The following is a 26,399-nucleotide window of genomic DNA, read 5'->3' as shown; positions in this document are numbered from 1 at the left end:
ATTGCATTTTTGTTGCCCACGATAACGAACGCCCCCAATTTGTATACTCAATTCATGTGCTATTAATCCTCTCCCCAGTGGAACAGGGCCCTAACATAACAAAATGTGGAAAAAGTGCAGCGTGTGTGTGTGTGTGTGTGTGTTATATATATATATATATATACACACACACAAACCCCAATTCCAATGACGTTGGGACATTGTGTAAAATGTAAATAAAAACAGAATACAATGATTTGCAAATCCTCTTCAACCTATATTCAATTGAATACACCACAAAGACAAGATATTTAATGTTGAAACTGACAAACCTTATTTTTTTGTGCAAATATTTGCCGATTTTGAAATGGATGCCTCCAACACTTTTCAAAAAAAAGCTGAGACAGTGGTATTTTTACCACTGTATTCCTTCTCACAACACTCAGTAAGCGTTTGGGAACTGAGGACACGAACTGTTGAAGCTTTGTCGGTGGAATTTTTTCCCATTCTTGCTCGATGTACGACTTCATTTGTTCAACAGTCTGGGGTCTCCGCTGTCATATTTTGCACTTCATAATGTGCCACACATTTTCAATCAGCGACAAGTCTGGACTGCAGGCAGGTCAGTCATGTACCCACAATCTTTTACTACGAAGCAACGCTGTTGTAACTTTTCCACTCTGCGTCTGTCCATTTCAAATGAGCTCGGGCCCAGAGAAGGCGGTGGCGTTTCTGGATGTTGTTGATGTACGGCTTTCGCTTTGCATGGTAGAGTTTTAACTTGCACTTGTAAATGTAGCGACGAACTGTGTTAACTGACAGTGGTTTTCTGAAGTGTTCCTGAGCCCACGTGGCAAGATCCTTTACACAATGATTTTGGTTTTTAATGCAGTGCCGCCTGAGGGATCGAAGGTCATGGGCATTCAATGTTGGTTTTCGGCCTTGCCACTTATGTGCAGAAAGTTCTCCAGATTCTCTGAATCTTCTGATTATATTATGGACTGTAGATGATGGAATCCCTAAATTCCCTGCAATTGCACATTGAGAAACATTGTTCTTAAGCTGCTGGACTATTTTCATAGTCCGAGCTGTTTCACTATTTTTCATGCAGTTGTTCACAAAGTGGTGATCCTCACCCCATCTTTGCTTGTGAACGGCTGAGTCTTTAGGGGATGCTCCTTTTATGCCCAGTCATGACACTCACAGTTCCAGTGTCCTCAGTTCCCAAACAATTATTGAGTGTTGTTAGAAGGAAAGGTGATGCAACACAGTGGTAAACATACGACTGTCCCAACTTTTTTGAAACGTGTTGCAGGCATCCATTTCAAACTGAGCAAATATTTGCACATAAACAATAAAGTTTATCAGTTTGAACATTAAACATCTTGTCTTTGTGGTGTATTCATTTGAATATAGGTTGAAGAGGATTTGCAAATCATTGTATTCTGTTTTTATGTACATTTTACACAATGTCCCAACTTCATTGCAATTGGTGTTGTATATATATATATATATATATATATATATATATATATAAAAGATGGTGAAGTTTTTGGGGCATAGAAAGAAGTCTGCTTATATGTCAGTGGGAGTTACAGTAGATCACAATAAAAATAACTATAGTGAGAAAAGAATGAGTATATTCAGTCTCAAGTAGACAGTTTGAGCCTAACAATGGCTCCCTAATCATGTTTGAATCGATATTTCTAAGACTCACTCACAACAATGTATCACCATTTCTTCCACTTATTACAGCAATTCCCAATACAATGTAAAAACTGTCAGATATTTGCTGAAATGCTCACAGAAGGCAGCTGCAAATAGCAGATGTCTACTCAAAGCATTAAGGCTCACAAAATAATGGCAGATAAAGTCTATTACTGCACATTTTCTCTTTTTTATTTTGCAAAAGCCTGGTTTATCAGTCAGTACTGAAAATAAAAATAGGGTTTTCATATTCGAAATTTCATACCTGACAGTCATTTAATTCATGAATAGAAACTAAAAATTGTGTAGAATCTTAGCCTAATCAATTTCGTATCAATGATAAATCAAACTGTATGACATTGACACTGAACACAATCATATTATTATGTGTCACTGTGCATTATGTTATTACTCATCTATTCCTACATGTAGTTTTTGGAGTACTGCACAAAAAAACAAAAACAAATACACAACAAAAACAGTTATACAGTAGCACACTGGTCGTCCCAGCAAGTTCCTAATGACGCCTTTCAGGCAGGCCTTCAGTTTTTCCTCAAAGACTTCTAAACAGGGAATGCAGAGATGTGAGCTTTACCGGCGTTCGACCTCACATCTCTGAAAACACCTTGTCCCAAAACACTTTCCACTCTCTACTCATAATGATGCCTTCACCACCAAAAGCCCAGGAAATGATCAAAAAGGAAAATGGCATTCATCTGTTAACATTTTACTTTATTTTACTTTAAGTGTGTTTTTGAACCACCTTGTAAATTGTCAGAAAAGATGCGGTGGCTGACAAGTCAAGAGTGTATTGCAGCATTTCAGGCATTAAAAGAAAAAAAAAAACTGCCTTCATGACAAAGTTAGTCTTTTATAAAGTTTGAGTGTAAAAATGATTGTGAATGTTATTTTACACCACCTGTACAGCTAGAAATGTTTAACTTACACATTACATTACAGTAATTATTTATCATATTATCTTACAAAATAGTTCTTTTATGTTTTATTGTAAAAGAGGAATAAGTTACACAGACATTCTGAAAAGCTTTGAAATGTAAGAAATCACATTAGTGATTCCTTCCTTCCTAAAATTAAGAGCCAGGGAACTTAGCAAGTACTGACACAAAGCAGTCCACAGGAATACATACACTATTTATAGCTCATGAAGCTGATTACAGGAACACAATCTACCTGGCAAATGACAGAGTTCTGACATTTTCACATGACAATTAATCATGTAGGGTTTGTATATTAGTCTCTCACCTCATGATTAGGGTTGGACCCCAATACATGGTTCCACAACAGTGTGTCACCACCATCTCCCCTACCATCACTATCCACTGAACTGACTCAGAATGACAATTTCAGTGCATCATTTCAGAGTCCAATTAAAGAACTGCCAGCAGTCAGAATACAAACTGAACCAGCAGACTAAATAAAATGAAATATAATATGAAATGTTACTTAACTTTGTCTTTCAGTGAAGGTATGGCGTTATGTAGGAATAAAATTTCAGGAAAGACTACAAAGCTCTGCACAGCACCTTTACCCAAAAACTGGTGGATTTGTTGAACTGAAGGATTGTTGACTACACAGTAAATATAAGTCATCACAATCAAACACAATCCAACACAACAAATCAAGTCACACATTACATTTGAATTCTATTATTCCCCAGTACCTTCACCAGAACGTTCAGGGTTCCAGGACTTGAGCCATCAGGGCTGGTGAGGAGATAGTTGAAGTCAATACAGTGAGTATCATTTTCCTTCATGACTGGAAGTTGAAACCTGGCCTTCTCGCCAACATCATACTGAGAGACGTCCACATACATGTAGGAGCCTGGACATGGAGACAGAGAAAAGCAGATCATCTCTGTAGTTTAAAAAGCAATGTCAGAGTCACAAAATGCAAAGTAGTGTTTGAGGATTCGATGTTTGTACCTGTGACCTGTGATAACAAGAGTGCTTTGAGAGCATACTATTCCTCGCTGGTAAATGCTGCTTTGGTACAAGTGCTTGCTACATTCTGATAACATTTCAAGGTATGTGATAGTTGATTTGAGAATGCATACATCAACTCATGAAACTGGCAATGTCTAGGTTTGTTAATGAAAGGCCATAACTCTGGCAATATGTGTCAATCTTGTACAATATTACAATATGCATTTTATCAACATACAACAAGGATTTGTATCAAGTTTTGCAAAATTCCTCTTAAAAATGTGAGAGAAGTTTATTTCAGAATGCAGGCACCCACTCATGAAACCAACGGAGTCAAGATTTGTTTATCAAGGGCTATAACTCTGGTAAAATGGGTCCAACTACATCCATCCATCCATTTTCTTCTGCTTTATCCGGAGTCGGGTCGCGGGGGCAGCAGCTCAAGCAAAGCCGCCCAGACCTCCCGATCCACACACACCTCCCCCAGCTCCTCCAGGGGAACCCCAAGGCGTTCCCAAACCAGCTGAGAGATATAGTCCCTCCAGCGTGTCCTGGGTCTTCCCCGGGGCCTCCTCCCAATGGGACGTGCCCGGAACACCTCTCCAGCGAGGCATCCAGGGGGCATCCGGAAAAGATGCCCGAGCCACCTCAACTGACTCCTTTCGACGTGGTGGAGCAGCGGCTCGACTCCGAGCTCCTCCCGAGTGACTGAGCTCCTCACCCTATCTCTAAGGGAGCACCCAGCCACCCTGCGGAGGAAACTCATCTCGGCCGCTTGTACTCGCGATCTCGTTCTTTCGGTCATGAGCCAAATCTCATGACCATAGGTGAGGATTGGAACGTAGATCGATCGGTAAATCGAGAGCTTTGCCCCCCTACTCAGCTCTCTCTTCACCACGACGGTCCGATACAGCGACCGCATCACTGCAGATGCTGCACCGATCCATCTATCGATCTCACGCTCCATCCGTCCCTCACTCGTGAACAAGACCCCGAGATACTTAAACTCCTCCACTTGAGGTAAGGACACTCCACCGACCTGAAGAGGGCAAAGCACCTTTTTTCCGGTCAAGAACCATGGCCTCGGATTTGGAGGTGCTGATTTTCATCCCGGAAGCTTCACACTCGGCTGCAAACTGCCCCAGTGCACGCTGAAGGTCCTGATTTGACGACGCCAACAGAGCCACATCATCCGCAAACAGCAGAGACGAGATTCTGTGGTTCCCAAACCAGACCCCCTCTACACCCTGGCTGCGCCTAGAAATTCTGTCCATAAAAATAATGAACAGAACCGGTGACAAAGGGCAGCCCTGGCGGAGGCCAACGTGCACTGGAAACAGGTTTGATTTACTACCGGCAATGCGAACCAAGCTCCTGCTGCAGTCGTACAGGGACCGGATAGCCCTTAGCAAAGGACCCCGGACCCCGTACTCCCGGAGCACTCCCCACAGGGTGCCCCAAGGGACATGGTCAAATGCCTTCTCCAGATCCACAAAACACATGTGGACTTGTTGGGCGAACTCCCATGAACCCTCAAGCACCCGATGGAGCGTGCAGAGCTGGTCCAGTGTGCCGTGACCAGGACGAAAACCACACTGCTCCTCCTGAATCCGAGGTTCGACCAGTGTCATCCGCCCTTCAAAGTGGACGTCCTTCCTGTTTTGTAAGAGTGACGCGGGGGAACCCCAAGGCGTTCCCAAGCCAGCCGATCCAACTCACCACCAGGTGGTGAGTTGGATCCGCTGGGAGGGGAGGAAGCTGGTCAGACCTGGCAGGCCCAAACGTATCGTGAGGGTCTGCTGGGAACGACTGGCAGAACCCTCTGTCAGCGAGGTCTTCAACTCCCACCTCCGGGAGAGCTTCTCCCATATCCCGGGGGAGGTTGGAGACATGGAGTCCGAGTGGACTATGTTCTCCACCTCCATTGTCGATGTGGCCGCTCGTAGCTGTGGTCACAAGGTCTCTGCTGCCTGTCGCGGCGGCAATCCCCGAACCCAGTGGTGGACACCGGAAGTAAGGGATGCCGTCAAGCTGAAGGAGTCCTACTTATCTTTGTTGGTAGGTGGGACCCCAGAGGCAGCTGACAGGTACTGGCAGGCCAAGCGTGCTGCAGCCCGTGCGGTCACAGAGGCAAAAACTCGGGTCTGGGAGGAGTTCGGGGAGGCCATGGAGGAGGACTATCGGTCGGCCTCGAAGAGATTCTGGCAAACCGTCCGACGCCTCAGGAGGCGGAAGCAGCTCTCCACCAGCACTGTTTAGGGTGCAGGTGGGGAGCTGTTGACCCTGACTGGGGATGTTGTCGGGCGGTGGAAGGAGTACTTCAAGGATCTCCTCAATCCCATCGTCACGTCTTCCGAAGAGGAAGCAGAGACTGGGGACTCAGAGGCGGACTCATCCATTACTCAGGCTGAAGTCACCGAGGTGGTTAGAAAGCTCCTCGGTGGCAAGGCTCCTGGGGTGGATGAAATCCGTCCTGAGTACCTTTAAGTCTCTGGATGTTGTGGGACTGTCTTGGCTGACACGCCTCTGCAACATTGCGTGGCGATCGGGGACAGTGCCTCTGGATTGGCAGACCGGGGTGGTGGTCCCTCTGTTTAAGAAGGGGGACCGGAGGGTGTGTTCCAACTATAGGGGGATCACACTACTCAGCCTCCACGGTAAGGTCTATTCCAGAGTACTGGAGAGGAGAATTTGACCGATGGTTGAACCTCGGGCCCAACTACAAACATATAATAATATGTGTATTACCAACCTATAACAACGACTTTTACCAAGTATTACAAAATTCCTTCTAAAAAATGTGAGAGGAGTTGATTTTAGAACACTTATACCCTTTTTGGGATGGATAGACAGACAGAAATCACCACAACATAATAATAAAACCCCCAAGAATTAGACTTTTCTTTTTTTGCAGATGGTTGCACATAAAGCACAAATCTATTTCTAATAAATTCTCTATGAGTAAAAAAATGTTAAAGTCTCCCCTGTGTGCTCATAGTGTGGGTTACATAGCAGTTCCTCCTCTAATAAACAAAAGCCATGTTCTCACTTTCAAAAACATAAACAATAGAGGGTCTGGGAGGGTGTCTGTGATGAACCAGGATACTACAGTAATAATTACTTTTTTATTGTAATAACTTTATTGGTAAAGCACTTTCAGTTCAAGTCATAAAAGTCCGTGTTTTACAATTGCACATCATAAGTGTCATAAAACAATATAATTAAAAATTACAGCAATTTCTGTCACACCTGTTACGTCTTTCAACAGCCCTGCTGTGAAATATTCCATTTCAGAGACCTCTTATTCTCAACAGGATGAAAAAATAATAGAATAAACAAACTATAATTCTTGTGGACGGTGAGATCACAACAGGACAAAAACTACTGAAAGCGGTAATGGATGTGACAGTCTCACGACAATGCTCAATTGCACATACAGACACTACCAATACTAAACACCTGTTAAACCTGGACCTGAATGCAGTACTCATTAGAGGGAACACTTGTATTAAGTGTTGATTTAAAAGCTTCAACAGAGTCAGATTCTCTTGTCTCAGCTGGTAAACTCTTCCATAGAACTGGATCAATATGACGAGGCCATGTGGCCCACTGGCCTCTTCTTTATCCTTGGTAGACAATAAACCGACATTCAGAGAACTGACAGCAGGGGAGGGCATATTGGACATGTTGCCCGTTTTTTAACATCCCAGTTAGCAAGACAACATAAAAATACTCATGATTGTAAGTCTCTCTGTGCACATGCAGTAAAAATTTGTGGTCGTTGATGTACTTTAATGGTAATTATTCCTCTCACTCTGAGCGTTAGCAGGTGTATTTACAGAAAACGTCTTCGTCAGCAATTCTCGGCGTGTGACGTACATTTTAGAATGAGCATAAACATCCCATTGACTGACAGTCAGAGCGAAATGAACCTGCTATGTCTGAAAACAAAGCTTGTGAGCTTTCATTCAAAAGTGACGGCTTGGATTTACAGAGAGGAGATGACACACATCACTCCAAAATGCTTAACTTTTTCAGGCTGTTGATTTTGGAACCTAAAGTGTGGTGACCCGCTGTTTGAATGAATGATGATTTATTGTCATAACAAGTGCAACAAAATTATCTTCACACCCAATTACCTCAGACAAAAATACAGCAATTAATCCACAATTATTACTAGTTGAACATAATAATGGCACACATCAGAATTCTAACAACGGCACATGTACATTTGATTGTTAATGTACCCTAAATTTTGAAACAGTCTGTCATCCGAATTGAGGCAATGTGAGTGTGGGTGGCTGCAGCAGCCATTTTGTGTGTGTGTGTGTGTGTGTGTGTGTGTGTGTGTGTGTGTGTGTGTGTGTGTGTGTGTGTGTGTGTGTGTGTGTGTGTGGCAGAATGCTGTTTTACTGCTGCCGTGATCATGGACGTGGACAGTCTCCACCAGGTGCATGCGACGCCTGCGTGGGGGCTTCTTTGATGTTGTGGACTTTTTATTTGGAAATCTTTACAACTGGGTGAGTGGCATGTTCATTTTTTTTCGTCTTTTGCTTTGTGTTGCTTTCAATGGAGCTTTCAATGAAAGTACAATTTTTATTTTACTTTGAGTCTGTGAGAATTTGGATCTGTGTGGTGCGCAGCAGGCTGTTTAACCTGCATCTCAGCCGTTAATTGCAGTTTTGTAAATGGACATGAAATATCAAAGTTTATTATCCTTGACATCAGAAAAAAAGTGATGAGGGTGGGCGTATGTATATATATATACACATACACATATATATATACACATACACATACATACACACATATATATACACACACACATATATATACATACACACATATATACACACACACACATATATATACATACACACATATATACATACACACATATATACATACACACATACACACATATACACATACACACATATATATATATATATATATATATACGAGGTCTATTAGATAATAAACCGACCCTTTTATCTTTTTTTTTAACTATATGGATTTGAATGACGTGCGATTACACCAATCATGCTTGAACCCTCGTGCGCATGCGTGAGTTTTTTCACGCGTGTCGGTGACGTCATTTCCCTGTGGGCAGGCCTTGAGTGAGATGTGGTCCCGCCCTCTCGGCTGAATTCCTTTGTTTCACACGCTGCTTGAGACGGCGCGTTGCTTTATCAAAATTTTTTCTGGACCTGTGAGGAATATCCGAGTGGACACTATTCGAGAAATTAAGCTGGTTTTCGGAGAAAAGTTTAACGGCTGATGAGAGATTATGGGGTGTTTCTGTTGGTGTAAGGACTTCCCACGCAGCGGGACGTCGTGCAGTGCTTCCAGGCACCGTCGTCGGCCTGTTTCGACCTGAAAACATCCTAATTTAAGGCTTAATTCACCCAGGACATCGTGAGAGAACAGAGAAGATTCAGAAGAGGCTGGCATGAGGACTTTATGCGGACATTCCACTGTTTAAGGACATTTTTTAATGAAAGACGTGCGCACAAATTCGCCGAGTCGTTTCCGTGACGACTCGGCAAATCTGTGTGCGGCGTGACAGGAAAAACACCTCCGTGTTGAAAACCATTTGTAAAATTCAGGCGGCTTTTGATGGCTTTCAACAAGTGAGTAACTGAGAAATTGTTTAACAGCTTGGGCATGTTCCAACTTGACCGTTAAGGTTTCCAACGGAGGTGTTTTTCCTGTCGACCCCCCGCGGTCGGGTCCAGTCCGACATGCGACTCTGCCCGCACGTTCTTTCATTACAAAATGTCCGTTAACAATGGAATGTCCGAATAAACTCCTCATGCCGACTTCTTCTGAAAGTTCTCTGTTCTCTGACGACTTCCTGGGTCAACAGAGCCTGAAATGTGGAAGTTTTCAACTTGAAACAGCGAGACGCTGCCGCCTCGAAGCGCAGATCGCCGTCAGGTGCCGTGGGCCGTCCTTACGGCGACACTACCAGACCAAAATCTCTCATCAGCCGTTAAAATTTTTAGCGAAAACCAGCTGAATTTATCGAATGGTGTCCACTCAGTTGTGCCTTACAGTTTTGAAAAAAATTTGATCAAACAAAGCAGCAGTCTCTGAGCCATTCCTAAACAATGAAAAAATCGACGAGAGGGTGGGCGACTCCTCACTCAAAGACTGCTCACAGGTGAATGACGTAACCGACAGGCGTGAAAAAACTCTTGCATGCCCACGAGGGTTCAAGCATGTCTGATGTAATCACATGTTCAAATCCATATGGTTTTTGAAAAAATAATAAGGTCGGATACTTTCTAATAGACCTCTTATATATATACGAGGGTAGGCTGAAAAGTTCTAAGGCTCACTATAATGCAGTTAATGCATTACTCCTTCATGGGGAGCCTTAGAACCTTTCAGCCTACCCTCGTGTGTGTATATATATATATATATATATTGCAGCACAATGTCCATTGTTTACTGGTTAGCTAAAATTGCTAATTTCTAAAAAAAAAAAAAATAGAATAGAATAGAATAGAGCCTTGTCATTGTACATACAAACAACAAAATTTGTCTTCTGCATTTAATCCATTCTAATTACAATTAGATACAATCCAAGCTCTAGGAGCAGTGGGGAGCCACAGTCCAGCACCCAGGGACCAACTCTAGATGTAGAGAGGCTGCCTTGGTCAAGGGCAGAGAAAGGAGCAGGCCCTAAATAAGCATGTTTTTGATTGTGGGAAGAAACCTGAGTGCCCAAAGGAAACCCACACAAACACAGGGAGAACATGCAAACTCCATACAGAAAGGGCGGCAAGCGAACCCATGACCTTCTTGCTGTGAGGCACCAGTGCTAACCACTAAGTCATATTATGAATATTACGCCTATGAATATTACTCCTATCAAATTTCTGTTTTTGTAGTATTCATCCCTGACCCAAAATACAAACGGCAAATGTTAGCTCTGCCCAGTTTCACCATGATCGAAGCCATACTCACGCACGAACGCATGAACACAGAGGCTACTTGGTGATTGTAATATAGAGGCAGAGTACACCCAGAGTCAGGATGCCAGTCTGTCGCAGGGCCACAAACAGACAAACAAACACATTCACACCCACTCGCACACCTATGGACAATTTAAAGATTCCAACCCACCTAACCCGCATATCTTTGGATGTGTGAGGAAACCGGAGCACCCGGAGGAAACCCACGCAAACACGGGGAGAACATGCAAACTCCACACAGAAAGGCCACAGGCGGGGAATTAAACCCACAATCTTCTCGCTGTGAAGCAACAGTGCTAACCACCAAGCCACCATGCTGCCCAAGTTTAATTCTATTTGCACATTATACCATAATCAATATCCACCACACAACAGGCTACAGGACAAAGGTGATTATAGTTAATGTTTTACTAATCTCATGTGTAAAATGTGAAAACACTTTTCTCTGCAGAATACAACAGAGCAGTCTTTTTACTGTGACACACAACACCAGCATGCACAAACCAAACTATTGGAGACTTCTTAGATGGATTATTGTCGCTCACTTTTTAATCTAATGATTGCTAGACCTATGCTGCGCTCGCTCTGTGCTGCACACAACAGACATGGACATGAGCGCACTTCTGTGCCTGCCATGACAGTACCAGTATAACCTTTCTTTCTGTTGTTGAATACCCTCAAATGACCCTCAAATAACCAGATGAGAGCCACAGAGACCACAAATTGCAACCCTATAATCTCAATCCAAAAGAATTGGTAAATGTAGGAGGAATAATTTCACTTCATTTTGAGGTTCAATATTTAAATGTTGCGACATGAAAACTGCATTTAGTATAGATTCTAAGATGGCGACCTGGCTAATACTACTGCTGTCAATGAGAAACCCAAATATGTTGCAACAACATGAAACCAAAGGAAACAACACTTAGATTATCATAATGCTGCATGCTGCAACACAACAACAACAAATGAAGAAAGTATAGATAGAAATAAATAGATGCTATTATTATCAAAAAGCAATTCCCAGAAAATTGGTACTCACCAAAAAACAATTAATTCGCGAGGCACATAGCATGGAAAAACATGAGGCACTTTAAATGCAAAAGCAGTAGTGAGGAAAAAAACCTCACGCTCCATCCCTGTTCTGTTACAAATGTTTAAAATTTCACAGAGGTCTCACATAAGCCGTGTCAGGCCTAGGCTAAATGATGTTTATGGCAGGAACACACCCACAGAATTGTGCGACCTTGGAAACATTTAATGTCAAACAAACACACTGAAACGTAAAAGGGAAGATAACTGGCTAATCAAGTCTATTTTCATTTTTCAAATCAGCTCCTTCAACGTTAAGCCTGGTTGAAAAACTTCATTAATTACAATTTTGCATGTTTAATGAATATGTGGCTTTATTATACATGTGTTTAATTAATGATTGTCAAATGAAGATTTTGGTGCATGAGTCCACGATTCAAACAACAATCACATTTTAGACCATATTTCCACAACCATTAAGTTATGTCTTCATGTGACCTCAAAACAACTTTACAGTGATGAACAGGTACGGTGCATCCAGAAAGTATTCACAGCGCTTCACTTTGTTCACATTTTTTTATATTACAGCCTTATTTCAACATGGATGAAATTCTTTTTTTTTTCCTCAAAATTCTATGCACAATACCCATAATGACAATGTGAAAAGATTTTTTTTTAAGATTTTTTGCAAATTATTTGGATAAAACAACAAAAAACTAAGAATGCACACGTACATAAGTATTCACAGCCTTTGCCATGAAGCTCAGAATTAAGCTCATGTGTACCCTGTTTCCACTGATCATTCTTGAGATGTTTCTACAGCTTAATTGAAGTCCACTGGGGTAAATTCAGCTGATTGGACATGATTTGGAAAGGCACACACCTGTCTACATATAAGGACCCACAGTTGATGGTGCATGTCAGAACACAAACCAAGCATGAAGTCAAAGGAATTGTCTGTAGACCTCCAAGACAGGATTTCCTCGAGGCACAGCTCTGGAGAAGGGTAAAGAAACATTTCTGCTGCTTTGAAGGTCCCAATAAGCACAGTAGACCCCATCATCCATAAATGGAAGACGTTTGGATCCAATTTCCCTTTCAATTTATTTTCTTTTATATAGTGCCAAATCACAACAAAGCTGTCTCAAGGCGCTTCACACTAGTAAGCAAGCACACAGGATCACACAGTACTTGTTTCTCGATAACAAAAAACTCCCTCTAATGACATTGAGGAAGAAACCTCAAGCAGACCAGACTCAAAGGGGTGGCCAACTGTTTAGGCCATTGTAATAGTTACGAGGTGTTACAAAGTTTTACAAAGCTGAAAAACAGACAACAGGAAATCAAAACAATAACATAACAAAAAAGATGCATTTAATGAAAAGTCCATGCAGGTGTTCATGCCACAGGCAGGGGACCTGTCCACGCCACAGCATTCATTCCAAATGCACACTGCAGTGTACTGCATTAGTTTGAGGCATGGCATCTCGCGGTCAGTCTGGCACCCTGTGATCTGTAGCCATCAATCCTGTAATCCTATGCAGCACTATCCGTACCTTCTGACAGACAGAAAAAAATCCCACCAGGACTCTTCCTACAGTTGGCCGCTCTTCTAGTGGAGAAGGGGCTTAGACAGGGGGTGACCAAGAACCTGAAAGTCCTCTGTCAGAGCTTCAGCATTCCTCTGGGAAGAAATGAGAACCTTTCAGAAGGACAACCATCTCTGCAGCAACACCAACTGGGCCTGCATGGTAGAGTGGTCACACGGAAGCCACTCCTTAGTAAAAGGCAGCCCCCTGGAGTTTGCCAAAAGGCACCTAAAGGACTCTCAGACCATGAGAAATAAAATTTTCTGGTCTGATGAGACAAAGACTGAACTCTTTGGTGTGAATGCCAGACGCCATATTTGGAGGAAACCAGGCACCATCCCAACAGTGAAGTGGTGTGGAGATATTTTTCAGTGGCAGGAACTGGGAGACTAGTGAGGATTGAGGGAAAGATGAATGCAGCAATGTACAGAGACATCCTGGATGAAAACCTCCTCCAGAGCGCTCTTAACCTCAGACTGGGGCGAGGTTCATCTTTCAGCAGGACAATAAGCACACAGCCAAGATACTAAAGGAGTGGCCTTAGGACAACTCTGTGAATGTCCTTGAGTGGCTCAGCCAGAGCTCAGACCTGAATCTGATTGAACATCTCTGTAAAGATCTGAAAATGTCTGTGCACCAACGCTCCCCATCCAACCTGATGGAGCTTGAGAGGTGCTGCAAAGAGGAACGGGCAGAACTGCCCAAAGGTACGTGCATCAAGCTTGTGGCATGATATTCAAGAAGACTTGAGGCTGTAATTGCTGCCAAAGGTGCATCAACAAAGTATTGAGCAGAGGGGGTGAATACTTATGGACACATGATTTCTTAAGTTTTTTATTTTTAATAAATTTGCATAAATTAACAAAAAAAAAAACTTTTTTCTTGTTGTCATTATGAGGTGTGAGTAGAATTTTGAGGGGAAACCTTGAACCTTCGTGTGCATGTGTGAACTTTTTCACGCCTGTCGATTGCGTCATTTGCTGGCAAGCAGCCTTTGCGTGAGGACGTGTGTAGTGCTCCTGGCAGATTTTCATTCCAAGGAAAATGGCGGAACGACTGGAGCAGCGCGACTACATCAAATTTTGCCAGAAACTGGGTGACAGCCAGGTGGAAACCATTCGGAAGATTCAGGCGGCTTTCGGTGGCTTTTCAGTCGTGTGACTATCCGAGAAATTGTCGAAGAGGTGGGCATCATTTTTCGGAGTCCAGCATGTCCTGTGAGACTTCAACACGAAGGTGCTTTTGCTCCGCCATCAGCAGCTTCTGCACGAATTTCACTGCCACTATTTTCATGGCCAAATCTTCTGTCACAGTGGAATGTGCCGAAAAAGTGCTGATGTCCACCCCTTCCGCAATTTCTCGGATAGTCACACGACGGTCCCTCGTCACCACAGCATTCACTTTGGAAATGATCTGGTCATTTCAGCATGTTGATGGCCGACCGGAGCGTGGCGCACTCTCCACCGTTGTGCGGACATCTTTAAACCAGTTGTATCACTCCTTAATCTGTGTGATGCCCATAGGATCGTCACCGAAAGCCATCTGAATCTTCCGAATGGTTTCCACCTGGCTGTCGTCCAATTTCTGGCAAAATTTGATTCAGTAGCGCTGCTCTAGTCGTTCCGCCATTTTCCTTGCAATGAATATCCGCCGAGAGCACTACACATGACCTCACACAAAGGCTGTTTGCTAGCAAATGACGCAATCGACAGGCGTGAAAAAATTCATGCATGTGCACGAAGGTTCAAGGTTGGCTCATGCAAGCACACGTGATTAAAATCCATCAGGTTTTTGCAAAAAATAAAAATGTCGGATACTTTTCTAACAGACATCGTATATATATATATATATATATATATATATATATAGTGTTTTAGAAATATTTTTGGTCAGGCAGGGGTTATTGTTTGCCTGGCAGTCAACCAGGCCTGTATTATTACAAGGGAAATTGCAATATCCACAATTGTGACGCTACCTCCACGGTTACCAAAATCCAGTAAAACACTCATCAATGTTTTTAAAAACATTACAGTGCTGGCATATAATTAGCTTCTGGCCAAGTGATTTGTGAGCTTGTTTCCAGAATAGAAGGTTTCTGGTTCCAGACCACAGATGCCCATTCTCCATGTAATGTGGAGTTGCGTCAGGAAGGGTATCCAGCATAAAACCTACATCAAAATCAACATGCAGATCTATGAAGGATCTGTTGTGGTGACCCCAAGCGAAAAAACAGGGGAGTGAAAGGAACTTAGTTTTGTAAGATTAACTCTGCGACCATTATAGCAGAGTAAATTGCGAAACAAAATGTGAGTAATAAAACATTGGCAGTACTCGACGTGGCAATGCCTGTGCTGACTACATGTGACATCTACAGCCTGCCAGCTTTTAAAATGGCTGGTCTTTGAACTGCCATCTCAACTAAAATGGCTGGTAATAGAATGACAACACGACACAGCTAAAAATACCCCTGTGACAGTCTTAAGACCCAGATATGTCAGAGAACAACAACAGCACCACAACAGACAGAAGACAGTAGACTACAGCAAAACACTGACACCCTGTTCTTAATGGTTCATTAGCTCACACTTAATTAGAGCTTATCAATCATGTTTATTTGATAGGTTGCTGTCCTGTCTCACCTGTAAAGCAGCACCAAGGTTTATTACTTGTACAGCGACTGTGTGTGTTGAATTTAAAAATGAAACGGTTTTTGATTCACTGAACTGGAATCACTTTACATGTGTCTCTGAGATCTGCAGCCTCTACTCTTCCTTTAAATCTATTATTTAACGATACACAATAAAACATTTTTGTATTTACTTTCATCCTTTGCAAATTTTATTTATTTCTGTATTTTTTTCTTGTAATTTCACTTTTTTTTATTTATTTATTAGTTTATTTGACAGGGACAACGTACATTAATGAACATTTCTGTAAATGCACCAGAATTAGCCTTAGCGGCTATTTTTCATCTGCAGTCCCCACTTTTATCAGCAGTTGTTTCTAGGTGTCTGATGGTAAATGGACTGCATTTATATAGAACTTTTCTGCATCAGATGTCAGGCTTTGGGTTCTATTTGTTGATTGATCTTGATTTTGGTTTCATTGTTCTGTTTTATTTTATCGCTTGCTGGGGTTTTTCCTGCTTGGACCTGTCTATCTCTTTCTCTCGTCTGTCTCTGTTGCCTCTTGGTGGTGGGTGTTTCCTTCTTTCTGGCCGCGCCCTCTTTCTGGAGTGTTCCATGCACACCTGCTCTCAATCTGCACCTCATCACTGGGATGTTTATGAGCTCTTCTGTTTGCCTTAGTTCTTCGCCAGATTGATGTGCCTTGTGCCTTCTCTCCAGCGCTGTATTGTGTATTCTCGACCTGCCCGCTTCACGTGTGTTATGACTACCTGCCTGTATCCTCGACCACGCCTTCTGCCTGATGTTTCTGATTTTGTTACTCTTGTTGGACTGCCTTTCTGTGTACCGGACCTCGTTTACGGTCTCAGTAAACTGCTTTTACTTACAGAGCTTGATGTCTGAGTCCTGCATTTGCGTCCAGCCAAATCCGTCATTCAGAGCTGACATCAGACACTCAAAGCGCTTTACAATAATGCCTCGCATTCACCCTGATGTGAGAGTGCTGCTATACAAGGCGCTCACTACACACCCTTAGTAACGGCCCTTAGTGATTTTCCAGGCAGGCTGGAATTTGAACCGAGGATCTTCTGGTCTCAAGCCCAATACCTTAACTACTAGACCAGGGGTGGCCAAGTTCGGTCCTCGAGAGCCACACTCCTGACACTCTTAGTTGTCTCCCTGCTCCAACACACCTGAATCCAATGAAAGGCTCATTAAAAGTCTGCTAACGAGTCTTTCATTGGATTCAGGTGTGTTGGAGCAGGGAGACAACTAAGAGTGTCAGGAATGTGGCTCTCGAGGACCGAACTTTGCCAACCCTGTACTAGACCATCACCTCCCCTTGATCTACAAGTTTAACTTGAATTTTCATTCCAATCACATGTAAATCATAGCAATATACAGGCGTAACAGTGATTGTTGGTGTTGTTGCTGCTGTCCATCGTTTGTCAAGCATTAAGACAGAGCACTGTACAACATCCTTCACTCAAATCACTCCCAAACATCACCTGCATCACCTATGTTCATATCTGTCTTTCTGTTGGTCACTGCTTCATTGGCCACTTTTGTTGGTATATATATATATATATATATATATATATATATATAGAGAGAGAGAGAGAGAGAGAGAGAGAGAGAGAGAGACGGTATAATACCAGCATAATCTGTCAAAAATTAGTACAGACAGTCAGTAAGCTCTGCCAACTTTTCCGTTTTTGGTTGGGGTCATCACAGCAGACCTGGTTTGGATCTGCATGTTGATTTGGCACAGGTTTTATGCTGGAGGACCTTTCAGATGCATCTAAACATTACAAGGAGAATGGGCACAAGTGGTGTTGAACTGGAAAACCTTCTGTTTTGTAAAGCCATGGTCACAACCCGCCGTACTTGCACGTGCGTGCAGTCTACTTGCAAAAACGTGGGCTAAATTTGGAGATCCGTACTTCATAAGTACTGCCTCAGTACGAATTTAGGAGCACGCAGACACACGCAGACACGCCGTAGAGGTTTTAGTGCATGCAGAACTTTCGCTGCGGTCAGGCTGTGGATTCACCAGCAGTGCAGATGACGCACGTTGTGAGTACTGCCTCAGTACGGATTCAAAGCAGCACATTTTCATTCAATTACTATTGAATTAACCAAATCCGTACGTAGGCAGTACGGATTTGGAGGCCGACAAACTTGCATGCACAACGCAGCTTCACACTTGAACTTGGACTTTATTTCCAAACGTCAGCAACACACACTCCACAGCTTCAGTCTGATAACTCACTTTTACTTTTCGAGGCAAGTAAACACTCGTACAACTGACCGCTGCAGGCTGGACATGCTCATGCATCGCCGACCCCGAAAAACACCTGCCGCTCCTGTCCCGCTCATAAAAAAAGAAAAGCGACCCCCCCCCCCCAACACACACACACACACACACACACACACACACACACACACACACACACACACACACACACACTGCTTTATTGTCAACTCTCTTTATCGTTACACTCCTAGAGACGTGCGTTGAACGTACTCACTCCCTCCTCTTGCTACTGCCTCCGTACGTTTTCACAAAAACGTAGTGGCCGTGGCATCCGCAGAAAACGTACGGCGAAAAAAAAACGCACGGTGGGTTGTGACCGGGGCTTAAGCAAGCACACGGACCACTTTGCCACCACGCTGCCAGAGAAAGCACTGAAACAACTTTGTGTACAAACAGTTTTGACTTGTCGTGGTTGACTCCATTACGAGTCGCTTCAGTCAACTGGGCCTTCGAGCCCCCAGCACATGAATGCTCATCTGGTAAAATGCGTGTTGCCAACCTACAGCCTGTCATGGCAGCTACTGCAAACACCAACCCCCCAGAGAAACTCTATTAGAAAAACTGCCCATCCCTCCCTGAACACTCAGTGCTGCCTTTAGCACAAATGATGATTAACAACTGGGACAAATCAATGTGAGTCACAAGGACCAAAAGCAGTGGCGGCTCAGGACATTTTTTCTGCAGGTGCTGTGGGGGAGCTTGGCATTTTTATGAGGGTGCTATGGGCTCGTATGTCGCGACAGCTCTCTGCTACACCTCTGCCACATTCACATCTGCGACAGTCACTAATGACATACTGAATAACCAAAATCACAGACATACATACACACACACACAAAGCTAGGCTACTGTTTCTTTTTTTTTATGTATGTGTATGGGTGCGTGTTTGAGGGTGGTCACTGTTTTTGAGGATGCACAAGCAAATTTTGTTGTGTTGATTGTTGTGCAATGACAATAAAGGTGATTCTGATTCTGATTCTGTTCAAGAAGAGAGAAAATGCTAACGGCAGGCAGAAAGAAAATCTTTCACCTACCATTGATGACTTAGCAAAATGGATGAAATTAAATTAAAATAATAAATGAGGAATTATTTTCTTGGGGTGCTATGGCAAATCCAGGGGGAGCTCTAGTGCTGCCTAGCACTCCCCGGTGCTGCCCATGAACAAAGTGGAAAGGATGGCTCAACTGCCAAACAATGTCATGTGAATTCTATAAATGACTGCTTTTCTTCCGTGCTGAAACCTTGGATAAGGATTTCCCCCTCGTCTACTAATCAGCAAATTTAAACTCATTCACAAAAGCCTTGAAGTGGCAAAAATTGTAAACACACCACTCAGGAAAGAGAGGAGTTTTAGCAGGGACAAAACAATTTTGTGCTACCAAATCCAGCTAATCTTTAATATCTACATTATTATATTAAAGTGCATATCACTGGTAAATTAAATGTCAGATGAGCTGACTATTCAAATACATAAAGAATTATGAAAATACTGGTGTACTGTTTTATTTTTGGTGCCATATACCCTGCAATTTAAAGCTATAAACTACACACATCACACAAAACTACAGGTTGTCCTTTGGATGTTGTTCCAACTAAGGGGCTGAAGGATGTTTTTAATACTGTTGGGGCAGGTCTCCTAACTTTTATCAACACGTGTCTTAGCTTAGGGTCTGTTCCAGCTGCTTTTAAATATGCTGTGGTTCGACCCCTTCTTAAGGGGGAAGCACAGATGGTAGTTGATTTTGCAAAAAGGTTGGAAATGGCTGTGGTGAATACCTACTTTAAGAAAAGGGAGGAGCACAGGGTAACATATAAGAGTGGAGGAAGGTGCACACAGGTAGACAACATTCTTTATAGGAGATGCAAGCTAAAAGAAATCAGAGACCTGTAAGGTGGTGGCAGGAAAGAGTGTCATTATACAGCATAGGATGGCTATTGTAGGATGACTTTAGAAGTAAAGAAAGAAGAGAGAGTGAGCGCTCACAAAGGATCAGGTGGTGGAAGCTGAAGGAGGAAGACTTGTGTGAAATTTAGCGAACAGGTGAGAGAAGCACTGGTTGGACAGGAAGCAATTTTGGAAAATTGGAAAAGTACTGCAGATGTGGTGAGGGAGACAGCTAGGAAAGTATTGGGTATGACATCTGGACAGTGGAAGGAAGACAAGGAGACTTGGTGGTGGAGTGAAGAGGTCCAGGAAAGCATAAGGAGAAAGAGGTTGGCGAAAAAGTTTTGGGATAGTCGGAGAGATGAAGAAAGTAGACAGGAATACAAGGAGATGCGGTAAGGCAAAAAGAGAAGTGGCAAACACGAAGGAAAAGGCATATTGCGAGCTGTACAAGAAGTTGAATAGTAAGGATGGAGAAAAGGACTCATACCGATTGGCCAGACAATGGGACAGAGCTGGAAAGGATGTGCAGCAGGTTAGGGTGGAAAAAGATGCACATGGTAATGTGCTGACAAGTGAGGAGTGTGTGCTGAGAAGGTGGAGGGAATAATTTGAAGAGCTGACGAATGAAGAAAATGAGCGAGAGAAAAGGCTGGATGATGTGGTGAGAGTAAATCAGGAAGTACAAGAGATTAGTAAGGAAGAAGTGAGAGCTGCTATGAAGAGGATGAAGAGTGGAAAGGCAGTTGGTCCAGATGACATTCCAGTGGAGGCATGGAAATGTCTAGGAGAGATGGCAGTAGAGTTTCTAACCAGATTGTTTAATAAAATCTTGGAAAGTGCGAGGGTGCCTGAGGAGTGGAGATGAAGTGTGCTGGTTCCTATTTTCAAGAACAAGTGTGATGTGCAGAGCTGTAGTAACTACAGAGGCATAAAGTTGATCAGCCACAGCATGAAGTTATGGGAAAGAGTAGTAGAAGCTAGGCTTAGAAAACAGGTGAGCAGCAATATGGTTTCATGCTGAGAAACAGCACTACAGATGCAATGTTTGCTCTGAGAATACTGTTGAAGTACAGAGAAGGCCAGAAAGAGTTACATTGTGTGTTTGTGGACTTAGAAAAAGCTTATGATAGGGTGCCAAGAGAAGAGCTGTGGTATTGTATAAAGAAGTCTGGAGTGGCAGAGAAGTATGTTAGGGTAGTGCAGGACATGTACAAGAATGGTGTGACAGCGGTGAGATGCGCAGTCGGAATGACAGACTCATTCAAGGTGGAGGTGGGATTACACCAAGGATCAGCTCTGAGTCCTTTCTTGTTTGCAGCGGTGATGGACAGCTTGACGGATGAGATCAGACAGGAGTCCCCATGGACTATCATGTTTGCAGATGACATTGTGATCTGTAGTGAGAGTAGAGAGCAAGTTGAGTCTAGTCTGGAGAGGTGGAGATATGCTTTGGAGAGAAGGGGAAAGAAAGTCAGTAGAAGCAAGACTGAGTACATGTGTGTAAATGGGAGGGAGCCCAGTGGAATAGTGCAGTTACAAGGAGTAGAAGTGGTGAAAGTAGATGAGTTTAAATATTTGGGGTCAACTGTTCAAAGTAATGGAGAGTATTGTAGAGAGGTGAAGAAGAGAGTGCAGGCAGGGTGGAGTGGGTGGAGAAAGGTGGCAGGAGTGATTTGTGACCGAAGCATATCAGCAAGAGTGAAGGGGAAAGTTTACAAGACAGTAGTGAGACCAGCTATGTTGTATAATTAGAGATGGTGGCACTAACAAAAAGACAGGAGGCAGAGCTGGAGGTGGCAGAGCTGAAGATGTTGAGATTCTCTTTGGGAGTGACGAGAATGGACAAGATTAGGAATGAACATGTCACAAACTTGGGTTTTAAGATGGACAACGATTTTAAACTGGACCACCAAATCAGTGCAGTAGTCAGATCGAGTTTCTTTCACTTAAGGCAGCTTGCTAAGGTTAAGCCTTTTCTTGCACAGCAGCATTTTGAAACAGCAATCCATGCTTTTATTACCTCCCGGCTGGATTACTGTAATGCACTTTATTATGGAATTAGCCAGTCCTCCCTTGCACGTCTCCAGCTAGTTGAGAATGCTGCTGCTCGTCTGCTAACTGGTACACGTAAGAGGGAGCACATTACACCTGTCCTGGCCTCCCTCCACTGGCTGCCTGTGCATTTTAGAATTCATTTTAAGATTCTTTTATTTGTTTTTAAATCTTTAAATGGCCTTGCCCCGCCCTACCTCTCTGAGCTGCTTCATTGTTACGCCCCTGCTCGCCACCTTCGGTCAGCTGATCAGCTCCTCCTGGAGGTGCCGAGGTGCAAGCGTATGCTCAGAGGGGACCGAGCTTTTTCTGTTGTGGCTCCAAAGATGTGGAGTGAGTTACCGCTCCACATCAGGCAGGCCTCTTCACTTTCTGTTTTTAAATCCAATCTTAAAACTTTTATGTACTGGCTTTTAACCCAGAATGAGATTTCCGATCTGTTTTGGCTGTTTTAACTGTTTTTATTTGTTTTTTGTTTTTAATTGTTCTTTGTGGTTTGTTACCTTTTATATGTCTCTTCGTGTACAGCACTTTGTTTCAGCTGCAGCTGATTTTAAAGTGCTTTATAAATAAAGTTGAGTTGAGTTAAACATATCAGAGGGACGACTCAGGTGGTACGGTTTGGAGACAAAGTCAGAGAGGCGAGATTGAGATGGTTTTGACATGTGCAGAGGAGGGACCCGGGGTATATAGGGAGAAGGATGCTGGGGATGGAGCCACCAGGCAGGAGGAGAAGACGGAGGCCAAAGAGGAGGTTTATGGATGTGCTGAGGAAGGACATGCAGGTGGTTGGTGTGACAGAGGAAGATACAGACGGAAGGGTGAGATGGAAACGACTGATCTGCTGTGGCGACTCCAAACGGGAACAGCCGAAAGACAAAGAAGGTTCGACCCCTTCTTAAAAAAAACCTCACCTTGACTAGTCAGTTTTATCCAATTTTAGACCTGTGTCACATCTGAAATTTCTGTCTAAGGCTTTAGAAATGGTTGTTTTTATACAGTTACATTTTTAGAAGACAATCACATCTTTTTTATTTATTATTTTATTTGGCCAAAAGGAGTTTTTCTGTTATGATTGGTGACCTCTCCTTATCAATTGCTCCCCTGTGTTGTGGAGTGCCACTGGGTTCTATTCTTGGGCCTATTCTATTTTCTTTGTACATTTTGCCATTGGGGTCATTTATAGCCCAGCACAACCTGACCTTTCATTGCTATTTGGATGATTTGCAAATCTATCTGCCTATGAGGACTAATGAAGTGATGCTTTATCATCATTATTAATTGTATCCATGATGTAAAGCAGTGGGTACCCCCAAAACTTCTTTTACCTGAATGATGGTAAAACTGAGACCAATAGGTTTGGACATTCTGGCATGCCAAATGTGGTAACACCAAATTTTGGTGCCCTGGCTAATAATGTAAAACTGCTGTCAAGAATCTGGGAGTGGTATTTGACAGCTGTTTGAGGTTTGATCAACAGATAAACTCTGTTGTCAAAGCACATTTTTTCTAGCTTCGTCTTCTGGCTAAAATAAAGCACTTCCTCAGTAGACTTCATGCTTTCATCAGCTCCAGATTTATTATTACTATTCTAATGCACTTTATGCTGGCATTAACCAGTCCTCTCTTGCACACCTCCACTTGGTGCAGAATGCTGCTGCTCATCTTTTAACAAACACTTTTAGATGTGATCATATTACACTTGTCCTGTGTCACTCCACTGGCTTCCAGTTGTTTTAGATTGATTTTAAGATTTAATGTTTGTTTTTAAAGCTATTAATGGCCTCGCTCCTCCTTACCTGTCTGAAATTTTTACATCTCCGCACTTACAGTAGTAGGGGAGGTGATGATCTAGTTGTTAAGGCGTTGGGCTTGAGACCAGAGGATCATCGGTTTCAAACCCCAGCCTGACTAGAAAATCAACTAGAGCCCTTGGGCAAGGTCTTTATCCCCTTTTCCTTCCGGTGTGTAGTGAGCTCCTTGTATGGCAGCAAACTCACATCGGGGTTAATGTAGGCATTATTTGCGAGGTGCTTTGAGTGTTTGATGCAGATGTGGAGAGAGAGAGGAGAGAGAAAGAGAGAGAGAGAGAGCCTTTTTTATGATCGGATTATGGCTGCAAGGCAGTTGGCGTTTTGAATCTGTCTTCACTTGTACCTTTTGTTGAACAGACATCAGGGGGCTTTAGTGGTGACTGTCCGCTGTGACGGGCTGGCACTAATATGCTAAAGTGCAAGAAATCCTTTCACTTGCATGGCTTTGTCAACTCCATAGTGTTGGGTGCCTGCCCTGGTTTAAAGGGATGGAAAGGTGTCCCTCTGACTGGGTGATCTTATGTTTGGACGACAGCACAGACATGCTAAATGGAGTTGGGCAATGTCAATGAAATGTGAGCTTTACATTCCATTGGCCTGCTGAACTTCTAAAATAAATCAAATCAAAATAAAGACATTTTGTTGGAGTTGTTGGTCAGCTGTATGTCTTCTGGGCAGATCAGTTCTTTTCGATGCATATGTGGCGGCTGCACTCTGCCTTGTGTTGTTATGACTCCGCCCATTCGCTCCCTTGGGGACTCACGATGTCCGGCATGGGAGTCGGACTCTCTAACCAGAAGGCTAAAACCCAGGGCTCTGGCCTTGTGACCAGAGAATCCTTTTGAGCTGTTGGGAGTGAGGTTTACTAACTACATCTGTACAGCGACACCTGCTGGCCTCCGTTACACTCACCCCCCTAAACTCACTCCTATCCAGGTCACGGCACCATTGTAGCAGCTGCACTCTGCATTGTGTTGTTATGACTCCGCCCATTCACTCCCCTCGGGACGCGAACTCACGATCTCCGAAACGGGAGTCGGACTCTCTAACCAGAAGGCTAAAACCCAGGGCTCTGGCCTTGTGACCAGAGAATCCTTTTGAGCTGTTTGAGTGAGGTTTACTAACTACATCTGCACAGCGACACCTGCTGGCCTCCGTTACACAGTCTTAATTTTTTTCTGCATGCAGTGTGAAAACTGGACATTTCGTTCTGCACATAAGCAGCAGGGTATCTCTGCACTGGACATTCAGTGGCTCACAGAGTGTTCACCACAGACTGAAACTCTTTAAAATATAAAGTTCCAGCGAACAGATAAATACAGTATATTGATGGTAAAGTGGTGACAATGGAATTAGTGTGTGTGTGTGTATGTGTGTGTGTGTGTGTGCAGGGGGAAGGGGTGGCATGAGGACATGTCTGTTAGCCAACAGCATTGGACGATGGAGCCGTCTAACCGCCCCAAACCTAATGCCTAATGTAAATGGAAAATTCAACTCCATTTTTGCATCTACTTTCAAAATACGGCCCTCTGTGTCACTCTGTCTGCACTGCACACAGACGTCTTTATTGTTGTGATCAAAACACCTCAGCTCCAACACTGAATAAAGCCCCTGAGACTTAGAAGCAACTAGGCAGACACACAAAAAACAACAATGCAAATATCTACTCTCTGAAGCTAACCACACTGAGTGTTTTACTTTCAACACTGCTGCACTGCAAAACTAAAATAATCTGCATATGACAGCTAGAATCGGCCATACAAATGACCAAAAAAGTGGGAGCAGATCACACCACAAACAAACGATACTGACCTTTTGAAAAACACCATATTGCCCCAATACATGGATCAGCCAGCAAAGCGTTCTCTAACAGAAATCCCTTTTTGCTCATTTTTACGCCTCACTCACTGTCATCACTGCTTCCAAACACTGATAGACTTTTGCTGTTGAAATTGTTTGCTGTTGCTGTTTGTCCTTCTTGTCTTTCCAAAGCACCACTGTCCCACATCAAATATCAGTTCATGCTGCAAAACACTTAGGCAAGATCTGAATCAGTGTAACAAGCAAAAACTGAAACCTCTCCTCCTACTGTGGCATCCAAAACTCCATTTCCTATGTAACCTCTGCACTCTTCACTAAAACATTTACATAACCCCTGCCAGCTGCAAACTTTGGGCTCTATGTTGTTGGAGGGTAAATAAGGTGTGGCACAAATGCTTTAGGAGTGGTCTTAATGTTATTTAGAAAGCAGATGAACTGAAAGCAAAGACGGCTGCTGGGTTCAAAGGGGCTGAATTAATCATCTACTTTTGCCAAGGGTGGATTGTGGACTGAACAGATATTCAACCAGTCAGAATGTCACTTCTTGTCCTTTAAATGAGAGTCTGCAGGCACACAATAATGTGGTATTAAGTGGACATCAGGTGACAGGATTTCTGGTGAAGAAACAGATTTGTGCAAGCACGTG

General features: G+C 43.2%; 1 protein-coding gene across 1 annotated transcript in view; it reads right to left on the bottom strand.

Moving 5' to 3' along the window:
- Window positions 1-26,399, bottom strand: part of ptprk (protein tyrosine phosphatase receptor type K) — a 360,414-nt gene that overhangs the window by 204,320 nt on the left and 129,695 nt on the right. Inside the window, exon 4 of the mRNA XM_034162505.1 lies at window positions 3,368-3,528. Coding sequence (XP_034018396.1) covers window positions 3,368-3,528 — 161 coding nt within the window. The remainder of the gene's footprint in view (window positions 1-3,367; window positions 3,529-26,399) is intronic.

This window comes from Thalassophryne amazonica, chromosome 21, assembly GCF_902500255.1.
Source record: "Thalassophryne amazonica chromosome 21, fThaAma1.1, whole genome shotgun sequence".
NCBI lineage: Eukaryota > Metazoa > Chordata > Actinopteri > Batrachoidiformes > Batrachoididae > Thalassophryne > Thalassophryne amazonica.
The sequence above is the reverse complement of the archived record's forward strand: the minus strand, read 5'-3'. Positions and strand labels throughout refer to the sequence as shown.